This window comes from Pseudonaja textilis, chromosome Z, assembly GCF_049901715.1.
Source record: "Pseudonaja textilis isolate UNSWEBS1 chromosome Z, rPseTex1.2, whole genome shotgun sequence".
Taxonomy (NCBI): domain Eukaryota; kingdom Metazoa; phylum Chordata; class Lepidosauria; order Squamata; family Elapidae; genus Pseudonaja; species Pseudonaja textilis.
Window position 1 is genome coordinate 129,470,623 of NC_142008.1, and position 12,503 is coordinate 129,483,125.

Below are 12,503 nucleotides of genomic sequence, written 5' to 3' on the forward strand. Positions count from 1 at the left end.
AAAAATATACAGCATAAATTTAATTCAGCTACTATGGAGCACAATTAAATTAAGGAAGGGGGTTATTACAGCCAAAGACAGTTCAAGTTTCCAGGTTATTGGTTCTAGGTTATTGGTGCTTCGCCCCACCCCCATGCGTTGTTTTTTTTTCCCCAGACACAAGGAAGAAATATATGCACACATTCGGGATTTAAACTAGTATATAAACTGCTCTGATCATAAATTAATAATGGGTCATTGACAAAAAGAGATGAAACACCAGCCAAGTAAAGAAATCATCAACCACCGACAAAATAAAAATACAAAATTAATAACACAAATATCCCAAACACATGCACACGTGACACCCACTAGGAGAAAAGAGGTAGATTTTTGAAGGGGGTGGTAATGAAATTAATGGAGGAATACACTGAATCAAGGAAGGAGGTTGAGCTGGCTGCAGGCAGGAAAGGCAGAGGGAACATAACAAGCATTCCACATCCATCATCAAGGCCAAAACCTCAATTTTTCTGAAAACGCCAAGTATTTTTTAAAGAAAAGAAGCACTTTCTGAAAATACAGCAGAAATGCGTCAGGGCCTCCAACTACTTAGAAGGTGCCATGCTGGGAACAAGGGAAAACCTGGAAGGCAGGTAGGCCAAAAGTACACACCAAAGAAATATTTAGCATCTTATCCCAAATACGTTGTGGGGTTGTTGTTTTTTAACCTGTGTAAGACAGGTTTAAGGACACCACATGGTTTCTCAGCAACTCCCGGAGACCAAAGACAAGGACTCAAAAATGCAGTCCCTGGTTGCAAGAAGTGTGGTAGATTTGGAAAATTGAGCCTTATTTATTTCTACCGCCAATCCCTATTTAAGAAATCTTTCAAGGGGAAGGGAATTTGGGGGAAAAACTCATCTATCCTTAGTCTAAGGCAGTGTTTCTTAACCTTGTTCACTTTGAAATGGTTAGAATTCAACTCCAGGAATTCCTTAGCCAGCCATGCTAAGTAGACACGGCTGAGAAACACAAGAGTCTTTGTGTAGGGGGGAGATTCTTTGAAACAGAAAGAACAGGCACCTCGGAGGAAGCCAGGTAAGACCCCATATGTATAAGGAGAGGAAAATATTGGTGCAGAGCCGGGGAGGAAGGGAAAGAATTCACAAAGACAATGCCTACAACCCAGTTTTCCAGTGCAGTACAGGAACACGGGAAAGGAAAACTCATCCACCAGTGTTGGTGGGGGAAATCCCTTCCCCAGTTTGTCCACTTCCAAATATCAGTAATAATGACCCAGACTTTTCTCTCCCTCCCTCTTTCCCAAATGCATCTGTCTGTGAGTCAAAATATTCAAGAGTGCAAGATGAAGAGCAGCGCCTCTGCCTCCTTTTCCTCTCTTCACAGCTGCCAGCAGCAATGCCAACCCCTCGTGTCTTCTGTCCATCTACTGCTGTCTTTCTTTTCTTCCTCCGTCACGGCCATCCAAGAAGCAACTTCATCTCTCTTCTTTTTGGACACCTTGGAAGAATGCCATGCTGTGGAGCTGCCGGGGGGAGAAGCAGGAAAAATATGACAGGCAAGTTCTCAACTTACGACCACAACTGAGCCCCAAATTTCTGCTGTTAAGTGAGACATTTGTTAAGTGAGTTTCGCCCCATTTTACGACCTTTCTTGCCGCAGTTGTTTACGTGAATCATTGCAGCTGATAAGTTACTAAGCCGGTTGCTGAGTAAAACTGGGTTCCCCATTTGTTAAAAAGTCGCAAAAGGCAATCCCATCATCTTGGGTCATAAATATGAACTAGTTGCCAAGCATCTGAATTTAGAATAGAATAGAATAAAATAACAGAGCTGGAAGGGACCTTGGAGGTCTTCTAGTCCAACCCCCTACTTAGGCAGGAAACCCTATACTACTTAAGAGAAATGGTTGTCCAGTCTCTTCTTAGAAACTTCCAGTGTTGGAGCATTCACAACTTCTAGAGGCCAGTTGTTCCACTGGTTAATTGTTCTAACTGTCAGGAAATTCCTCCTTTATTCTGGGTTGCTTCTCACCTTGATTCGTTTCCACCCACTGCTTCTTATCCTGCCCTCAGGGGCTTTGGAGAATAGCTTGACTCCCTCTTCTTTGTGGGCAGCCCCTGAGATATTGGAACACCGCTATCATGTCACCCCTAGTCCTTTTTCTCATTAAACTAGACATACCCACTTCCTGCAACCGTTCTTCATAGGTTTTAGCCTCCAGTCCCCAGATCATCTTTGTTGCTCATCTCTACGCTCTTTCTAGATTTTGATCACATGATCCTGCGAAGCTGCAAAGGACATAACTGTGAAAAACGGCCATTTTTTAGTACTGTTGTTACTAAACGAACTGTTGTAAGTCAGGACTGCCTGTACTACCTCCTCTCTCTCCTTCTGTAAAGGCAGAACCACAAACTTGCTGGTTAGGGGATGATACAACGAGCCACCAATTTCAGAGACTTACCGGATGAAGGTTTTGAAGGCAGCTGACTGGGGGTTGATACAAAGGGGGACCCGTTTCCCATGCTGCTGCTCCAAGATAAACCTGTGCACCAGTTCTGAAAAAAAGAGTCCATTTTTATTTGGTCACCATCAGAGCCACAAAAATCCCCCCCTCCCCAAATCTTTGCAAACCTGATTTGTGTAATATATATCTCTCTTTTCTTCTCCTCTATTTTTCTATGTATTTTCATTCTGCTTCTCCTAACTCAGGCAAGCCAAGGCCGCTACAACTATTTGGGATAATAGCAGCAGTGAATCACAACAGAATCACACATTCGGATAGCTTGCCATTGAAGGGACTTGCCCCGTGTACATTTATAACAGGGGTCCCCAAACTTGGCAACGTTAAGACTTGTGGACTTCACTTCCCAGAATTCCTTAGCCAACTATGCTGGTTGAGGAATTCCGGGAGTTGAAGTCCACAAGTTTTAACATTGCTGAGTTTGGGGACCTCTGACTTCTAACTCCACCTGCAGATTCGGATAAATCCCTACTACTGCAAAGTCTTCATCACCTCTTTGGAAATCTCTTCCTCCTCCACAGTGAATAGAAGCCATTAGTGCTATGTGGTTGCACAGGAGAATTGGGAAATTCAGCGGCCCAAATGGGATGTGCTTTTTAGGATGAAGTAACACAAGGCAGTGACTTCTCCACAATTATGTAAGATGATACCAAAAACACAGAGGATGGGGAAGAACTGAGACAACCCAAAAAAAAATCAGACCAAAGGTTTAAATCCCAAAGTCTGGTGGAATTCATGGAAGAATTATGTGGATTAATTGCCCTCATGTATGTAGGACAGTTAAGATCAATATTTAGCTCCTAAATTAGCGACTTAAGAATAGCAGTAGCACTTAGGCTTCACAGTGCTTTACAGCCCTCTCAAAGAGGTTTACAGGGTCACCATATTACCACCAAAAAATCTGGGTCCTCATTTTACCCACCTCAGAAGGATGGAAGGCTAAGTCAACCTTGAGTCAGTCAGGATCAAACTGCTGACAGTAGGCAGAATTAGCCTGCAATGTTGCATTCTAACCACCGTGCCACCACTACGTTTATTATGGAGCTTTCTGAACACCCCAAGATTTGTACTTGATCCATTACCTTTGACCTGCCAGACAGAAGCGAGGTTCTTTTCGTAAGAGCCATCAAATTTGGGGTCGGCCCGGGGTTCAAAGTCACTAGTATAAATGCGGCCGGAGGAGACCGAAAAGCAGCAAGTGCACATACAAGTGTGATATCTCAGTCGCCCCTCATCTAAGTAAGGATGAGAAAGAGCATCCTTGGCAGAGATCCGCTTGGCCTGCGGAAGGAAGGACAGCATCATCCACAAAGTCCCCTTGTATACAGGTAGTCCTTGAGTTATGACTGTTATTGGAGCCTTCCAATTACAGACATAAGTCTTAATATTTGTAAAGTGGGCCACTCACAAGACCAGCCTTTACTACTTTTTGTGGCGGTTATTAAGAGAACGCCACAGGCGTTGAGTAAATCCATTGTTCGCTATGGCAGGTCTGTGCCGAAATCAGAAAGCAGGTGTTGTTTTTTGACAAAACCATCGTAACATGCAGTCATGCGACCATTGGAACAATGCAAACAGCGGTAAGTGTAGCCATGTTGCTGGGTATGTAGCCAAAGTGCAGTCACATGACTGTGGTGGCACTGAGGAACCATCAGAACTTCAGATCTGCATCATAAATCCCTTTTTTTCTGGTAGGTGATAGCTTTGAACGGTTGCTGAGTTTTAAAGGTTTGTAGAGATTCTTAGTCACCCAGGTCATGGTTGTCTTAAAGGTGCCTTTTAAAGAGGCAATTGGACCTTCTTGTTTTTCTTTGAAGATGTTTCACTTCTTCACTTCTGACTGGACGGTGGGGAATGGAATGATTTATATTCCTTGCAGGCAGCTGGTCGTTTGCATCCTTTTAGCCAGTCATTAAGGCCACTTGGAGGTTTATTTGTGTTCTCAGGATCACCTGAGTAACCAAAGGGTGTGGGAGTATGAGCACATTTCTAGAAAAAATGCAGACTACATGAACCATTAGCACTACTCAGGTGATCCTGGGGACAGATAATCTCCAAGTAGCCTCAACAACCCTCTAAGAGGATGCAAATGACCAGCTGTCTGCAAGGCACATAAATCTTTATATTCCCCACCAACCAGTTAGAGCTGAAGAAACTTCTTGGATGAGAAGTGAAATGTCTTCAAAGAAAAAATGAGAAAGTCCAGTTGCCACTTGAAAAAGCACCTTTGGGACTGGTCCCAAGTTGAGGACTATCTGTACAACAGTGTTTTTCAACATGCTGACTGGAGAATTCTGAGAGGTGAAATCCACACATCCTAAAGTTGCTAAAGTTGAGAAACACCGGTTTATAGGTCAACCAGTTATGAAACCTCAACTCAATGCCTGGTTTTGCATAGAAAGGCGTCTTTTTCATTGCCCCTTATTCTTATTGCTTATCACCGTTATTCTAATTTCAGTGTATGCTATCCTAAGGCACACAAAATTTGATCATAAATGCGTGAGATGGTCTGAAATTAACTTTGTTAGTCAGAAGGTCGCAAAAGGGGATCGCATAACCTTGGGACACTGCAACTGTCATATGTATGAGTCAGTTGCCAACACCTGTATTTTGGTCGCAATAGTCCTAAGTTTGAAAAATGGACATAAGTCACTTTTTTCCAGTACCGTTGCAACCTCAAACGGTCACTAAATGAACTGCTGTTAAGTCGAGGACTACTTATGCACTGTTTCTATCATATCTGCATATCTGATGGTTTATCTCTATGTCTTCAATTTATGCTCCTAACAAGCGGATCAATAACAGTGAGGTGAATATATGTGCGCGAGAGAAAGAAGAGACAGGGAAAAGAGACAACTTGACTGGGGTCTTAAATTTTTCTTGGACGACATTGCCAACTCACTGGATCAAAGACCAACATCCGGCAGAGCAAATGCACAGCTTCGTGGGTTGCTTCTCCAGAGAGCATGTAAAGGACAGACAACGATGGCTAGAAAAAAAAAATCAAAGTGGTTAAGAGGCTTCCTTTGCTCTCACAACTCTTTACCTTCCCAGCTTGGGTTGTACTCACTGGCTTGTGACTGCCACGCAGGATATGGGCACGGGCCCCCTCGCAGGCTGAACGGAGAGCAGCCACGGGAGGAGTCCCCAGGAGATCCGTAATCAGGTCCAACTGCCACCCACAGATCGAAGGAAGAAGAGAAGAAGAAGAAATGGAGAGAGAAAGAAAAGAAGAAAGTTAAGTTGCTTTTTCGGTGTCATGTGGTGGACATTTTGTGGAACCACGAGATGTTCTTTCATGCCTTCTGCAACCACACATTCTCACAAGTCTTTCTTCAAAGCCTGTTGAAATACCTGCTGAATTGGGCTCTGGGACTGAAAGAGGATGCGCCTGCCGAGGAGTTCGGCGAAAATGCAGCCCACAGACCAAATATCAATTGGACGTCCATAATGTCTACTGCCCATCAGGATTTCAGGAGCCCGGTAATATTGGGTAACCACCTCTTGAGTCATGTGCTGGGACTCATCTGGTTCCTCTACCCGGGCCAAACCAAAATCGCAGATCTGAAAGAAAGATGAAAAGGTGTGGTCAATCCTTTGGAAGCTTCTAGAGAAATAAAACTTCCAGGCCTAGTTTTCTCTACAGTCTGCTGCTCCTTCTGGGAATCAATATTCTTTCAATGCCACTGAATGGTATTAATTCAGGTGCATTCTAAAATGGGAGCTGAGTGGGTGGCTCTAGGCTAGTATTTCTCAACCCTGGCAACTTTTAAGATGTGTGGACTTCAACTCCCAGAACTCCCTGGCCGATATTAGGGAACCTCATGCTTGTGAGGAACCAGAGGGGGGCAGGGGAGAGAGGGATGTAAGGCCCAAGTAGGGGTAGGGGAAGCAGACCCAAGGTCTATGGGGTTATCAAGGGGTGGAAGCAGACCATAGGGTGTCTCAGAAGATGAGCGAGGCCCTACAAGGCTGGGGTAGGTGAGCCTGGGCCTGCGCTAGGTTTTCCTAGGCCTACGCTAGGTTTTCTCCCCCACCTGAGGCCCCCAGTGGCCCATTTAATGACTACCTGAAGGAGATCAGAGGTGGGATCGTTAAGTAAGATCACAAGGTTGCCTCACTTAAATGACCGTCACAACTTAGGATCATAATGGGCAGGTAGTTTAAGGTCAAGGACTACCTATGCATAAATACATGTTTTTATATCTGAAACTGTAGCACATCACATTAAATTAAATTAAATACAACCCGTTTGATCTCTTCTTGCATGGTTAATAATTTCCTTCTTTTGTCACATCAAAAATAGCAATTTGGTGGCTGCGGCTATATCAGCTGCCAGGCGATAAGACAGGGAATTATTGAAGATACGTGTTAAAATCTGCAGCACGGTGGGCAATGTCACCACTGATGGCTTTGAGCACAACACCACACTTGACATCTTATAGCTTTATCACACCCATACACATATTTATACACCTAGCATCCCTATGCTTAGCACAGTAGCATGATTCATAGTGGCTGGAATGGGAGGGTGTGCAACAAAACGTTTAATCTTTGGCCGTCATAGCTAAAACTGCTGGATGTCAGACTCTCCTTGGAGGTGGCTATCTTGAAAGCTTCCTGGATTGGCTACAAGGATGAATTACCTTGAGGACACAGTTGCTATTGACCAGCAGATTCCCAGGCTTGATGTCCCGATGAAGGACACCAGCAGAGTGCAAATATTTTAGCCCTGCAGAAGTGAGGAGAGGGAAAAAACACACTGGGTGTTCCCAAACTTAATTGAAGTCAACAGACGCAATAAAAATTAAAAGTAAAATTAAACCCTTCCTTCCATTATCAACATATCACAAAGGTGCTTTTTCAAGAGGCAATTGGACTTTCTGTTTTTTCTTGGAAGATGTTTTCCCTTCTCATCCAAGAAGAAGCTTCTTGGATGAGAAGCAAAACATCTTCAAGGAAAAACAAAGGAAGTCCAGTTGCCTCTTGAAAAATCATCCTTAGGACAACTATGACCTGGATGACTGAAAATCTCCAGACATTTAGCTATGTATTATCAACATGGTTTTCAAAATTAAACTTCTATGTAAGTTCTGTACTATTGCCAAAATGCTGAGCTTAGGGTTAAAATTAACTCTAAATTCATTCCCTTAACTTTCGATAACTTTAGAAGGGACACTCCTTTTCTTTTCTAAGAGATTAGCCTGCTAAATCACATGATTCTGAAACTTTGAAAATAAGCTATTTGTTTCAGAGCTGTTGTTGCCAATTCTGTCATGGCAGTGATCTCAAGCGATCAACTTTCTCTGATTTATTTTATAGAATTGCAACTGTGCCAGAAATGTCAGAAAAGAAGGAAAAAGGGGAGGAAAACTATTAAAGTGAATGAAGTACAACAGGACAGTTAAGAAAGGCAAAGGAAAGAGGCAGGGGAAAAGGGCATAAGAAAGTGGATCAACATGAAAGTAGAAAATGTTAGAGGACGTATGGAAGAGATCCTTCACGAGGTACAACAGAAATACAAGTTGTTTAGTCATCTCATCCAACCCCCACTCGATCTCTGCCCCATGGCTCTCCATCCCAATTCAAAGACATGCAACAAGGAAGATCTCAACACTCCTCCAAATACTTCATTTGGCTAACCACTCAACTGTGAAAGCATTAGACAGATAGCATCCCATCAATGAATTGTCTTCTTCATGGGACTTGAAGCCCCTGAGATCCAGTCTCTCCTTTGAGAGTATATAGAATAAATACCCTTGACTCTCTTTGATTCTTCAAAAGACTTATCTTCCATTCCTCTGATTATTCCCATCCTCGCTTCTCATCCCCTTCAATTATTCCTAATCTTGATTAAGTTCTGGCAGCCACCAATGGAGCTATGGAATCTTCTAACTTGGAACAGTGATTCTACAATTACCAGCTATGCATCAGCCTGTCAACTCTGTATAGACATTGTCCTACTTGTTCACATTCTTCTTCTGAATTACAATCCCTGTCGTGTTATATGGTCCCCAAGCCAGATAGCTCCTCTCTTCTACATGCATACTGAATCTAAATAAAGAACTTTGCCCAAATGGATAGTTCCCAATTTATGGCATTTGCATGTCAGACTTACCCCTGAGGATCTGATACAAAAAGACCTTGATATGATCGGAACTGAGCGGTTGTGGAGAAACGATTACTTTGTGAAGGTCACTTTGCATCAATTCAGTGATAACATAACTGATGGTCATTGTTAAGGAGGGTGATGGAGAATGGAGCAGAGAATGGAGGTCATCTGAATACCCAGCTCTTCCCATTGTAAGTAAAAACGAAAAATTACTTTTCCACCATTTTATAAAACCAACAGGTTCCAACAGAATTAGGAGGCACAAATTTCAAAGGGCATGAACAAAGTAAAATAAAAAATAAACAAGAAAGAAAGAAAATTATTATACAGATCAGCCATCCCTAACCTATTACTCTATACATGGGCTGGATGTCAACTTGCATCAATTTTGGAGAACACAAAACTAAAGGAAGACTGGCATAAATCAAAAATAACTAGAAAACATGAAAAGCATCTCCAAAACAGAAAAATGCAGATAATTGAGACAAGAAACACATGTGAGAATGGACTAAATGTAACTATTACTACGAATTTTTAAAAATCAGTATGAAAACTCCTTATCATAGTTGCAAGGAAACTAAAACAAGACAAAAGTGAAGATAAAATAAGCATAAGAAATCTTTCCTAGTATTAGATATCACTGCACAATCTCAAGATGAGGTATTTCCTACCCACAAATGACACTCAAATTTTATGAATTTTTGACAATCTCACCACAAACTCTAATGGAGGACTGTGAAAAGATTAGAGTATTCTTAACAATTAAAACAACAACAACAATCAAGCAGTGATACCTGATGTAGTGGCTTCTGTGAGCATTGATATTTGTAAGCCACCCAGAATTGTTTGCTAATGAGATGAACAGCATAAAAATTGAACCAATAAATGTAACAAATTTTTGTTGTTGACTGCTGACGTTAAAAGAATAGTATCATAACTTTTAGCAATAAATAACAAAGGAGAGAGGAAGTGGAGCAGAAACATTATCGTAAGATATGACAGTCCTATCAAGGTGCTGCAACATAGACACAGAGATGAGGCAGGGACCATTACAAAAGAATATATGTAATTCAGAATTGAATCGTGAAATCATTGATGCTCTCTGAGCTTGAAAACAGAGCTTGGTGCTCTCTGAGCAAATAACCAAGCTCAAACAACATCAAGGATTCCACTGTGAGACCATCCGTTCTCATTACTCTTCATTATATAGAAAGCAAAGGACTCTAGCATCTCAGTCTCCAGTATGATATCCATACCCCACAGGCCTTGATGTCCATCAGATTCCATGCCCACCTCAAATTCTGTTAGATTCATGTACTTACTATCCAAAGAAATTAAACTGGAAGCTGGCAGGCTCCAGAACAAAGTCCTACCATAGTTTCTAAGAAAGCCTCTCGGTCCTCTACCAGACCTCAAGAGGCTCATAGTAGAGGAAGACCTTGATGTAATGCTTTATGGGAAGGTTGTTCAGCTGCCCACAAACAACAGAGGAACTTAGACTGGTGTAGAACATCTTCAGAGTTTTGAAAGAACGAAGGGAGAGCAGCTTCTCCTTGCCTTTGTGTAAACAAGGGCCCTCTATGCCAGCTATTGAAAGACTTAAAATAGAAAGTGTACCTATCGGTATCCAAAGGCTGTGGACATCTGGCTTAGAGGAGTGAGCATTCAGATTCCCTAGCATTTTCAATCCCATGGAAAAACCTACCTTGAATATTATGCTGCAGTTGACCTCAAAGACTGGAGCAAAGCCAGTGAACCATTCAATCATTTTCAGATGAGTAAATATTGCATACAAATTGGGGCAAGATAAACTTGGATCATTTGAAAATAGCTGAAACAGGCTGAGAAACGGTGGCAAGGAACGGTGGCAAGGACAACCTCAAAAAACTACAAAATAATTGCATGATAAAAATAAGGGGGGGAAATCCAAAACAGTACATAAATGAAGGAAATTTTTAAAAGGCGAGAAGAGAAAAATCAAAACAAACCAAACACAAATATACTAAAGGAAAAAAAAGGATCAAACCAGACTTAAGAAAAGCAAGAATAATCAAGAAATATTTCACTTCCTCTCTTCACATGTAACATGTAGTGAGGGGGGGGAAAAAGCAACGAAACATAAAGATAGCACAAAATGGAACATCAGAAGAGTAGGGAAAATAATAAGAAAATAACTTAGCTACAGGTGGAATGAAGGATACATTTCCTCAAAACAGTCAATCTGTGGAGGTTGGAGGATATCCAGTGCTGAGAGGACCTGAAGAGAAAAAGAAACCAAATTCTGAAAATACAAGTAGTTCTCAGCTTACAACAGTTTATTTAATGACTGTTCAAAGTTACTTCACTGAAAAAAATGACTTATGACTATTTTTCAATTTATGACCTTTGTAGCATTACCATGGCTATGTGATTTACATTCGGATGCTTGACAACTGATTCATATTTATGACGGTTGCAGTGTCCCGGAATCATGCGACCGCCTTTTTCAACCCTCTGACAAGCAAAGTCAACAGGGAAGCCAGATTCACTTAACAACTGTGGTACAAATTTAGCCTCTGTAGTGATTCGCTTAACAAATGTGGCAAGAAAAGTCGTAAAATTGGGCAAAACTCACTTAACAACATAAATGTTGGGCTCAATTGTGGTCATAAGTTGACGACTACCTGTATACTATTGCAAATAAGAAACCAGTGATGGGGCCCAACAGCTATACTGTAATATGATGTCTTGGTGTGACAAGCTATCAAGCCTAATGTATCACTCGCCTCCTCCTAGTAATAAAAATAGGACAACAGCAACTAATAACGTAGCTACTCGGAAACAGGACTGAAACTTAGCTGGTAAGAGCAGCCTGCAGAGTTTGTCTAATAATAGGGTCAGCCCTGCCACCCACACCTGCAATACAAGGGACCCTTCATCAAACGTCCTTCTTTCCTACACATCATCAGTTTGTACGCATCCCTGAGGTAAAACTGCCCTTTCCCAGCTTCTTCGCACCAGGGAGCAAGGCCACCATTAATTCTGGCCTACTCCATTCAGAGCTTCAGTTACAAGGCCCTGCCTGGATCAAGAGGACCGGGAGAGGCCATCTCCTTCTACTGCTTCTCACCAAATTATATCGCTCTAATGCTTTTCTTCTTGTCCATTCCTGTTCAACTGCCCAATAAAGAAGCTTGTGGAAATCCAACATTCTGGAGTCGCTTTTGGGATATGAGTTGAATTGCATGGTTTCACTGACTTGAATAAAAAACATATCCAGTGTCACTATATGTGTGATCAACTGCTCTTGTTGCTGCCTCTCCACTATAATCTGTCTGGAGTCACCACCTAATACTTATTTAATCAAATGTTGAAACCGATATAAAATATTTGTAGCTCACACTGCAACTGTGGGGTCGATGGTGCTCTCTGAGCTTGGTTGCTTTCTTGCGGATGTTTCATTACCCAACTAGGTAACATCATCAGATGTTATCTGATCATTGTGATGATGTTACCTAGTTGAGGAATGTCATAATCTTAGAATCGTAAGGCTGGAAGGAACCTTGGAGATCATTTAGTCCAACCCCCTGCCCAAGGCAAGAGATCTTATACCATCTCAGAATGAAATGTTTGCAAGAAGACAACCAAGCACTATTTTGAAACCGCTTATTTTTCTCGCAGAGGGACTCTGGGCAGTGTACATATTATTAGAATGTAAAAATGGTATATAAAATGTTAAAAATCCTAAAAGAAGCAAGAATGATTGAAAAACCAAGATATGCCTACACAGTTCCACAATGCACATTCCTAAGCCTGAGAAAACCTAACCCAAATCCAGGGTGCTATGGAAGAAGGAAGGGCCACCTCTGGCCCCGAAGCAGCTCCGCAC

General features: G+C 41.9%; 1 protein-coding gene across 1 annotated transcript in view; it reads right to left on the bottom strand.

Moving 5' to 3' along the window:
- LOC113443577 (serine/threonine-protein kinase NLK2-like) overlaps window positions 1–12,503 on the bottom strand; it is a 15,441-nt gene continuing 2,938 nt past the window's right edge. The window contains exons 3-11 of the mRNA XM_026711904.2: window positions 10,837–10,892; window positions 8,642–8,748; window positions 7,170–7,255; window positions 5,878–6,087; window positions 5,594–5,695; window positions 5,426–5,512; window positions 3,606–3,804; window positions 2,464–2,557; window positions 1–1,525 (exon numbers count right to left, since the gene is read on the bottom strand). Of these exons, the coding sequence (XP_026567689.2) occupies window positions 1,381–1,525; window positions 2,464–2,557; window positions 3,606–3,804; window positions 5,426–5,512; window positions 5,594–5,695; window positions 5,878–6,087; window positions 7,170–7,255; window positions 8,642–8,748; window positions 10,837–10,892 (1,086 nt within the window). The 3' untranslated portion in view covers window positions 1–1,380. The remainder of the gene's footprint in view (window positions 1,526–2,463; window positions 2,558–3,605; window positions 3,805–5,425; window positions 5,513–5,593; window positions 5,696–5,877; window positions 6,088–7,169; window positions 7,256–8,641; window positions 8,749–10,836; window positions 10,893–12,503) is intronic.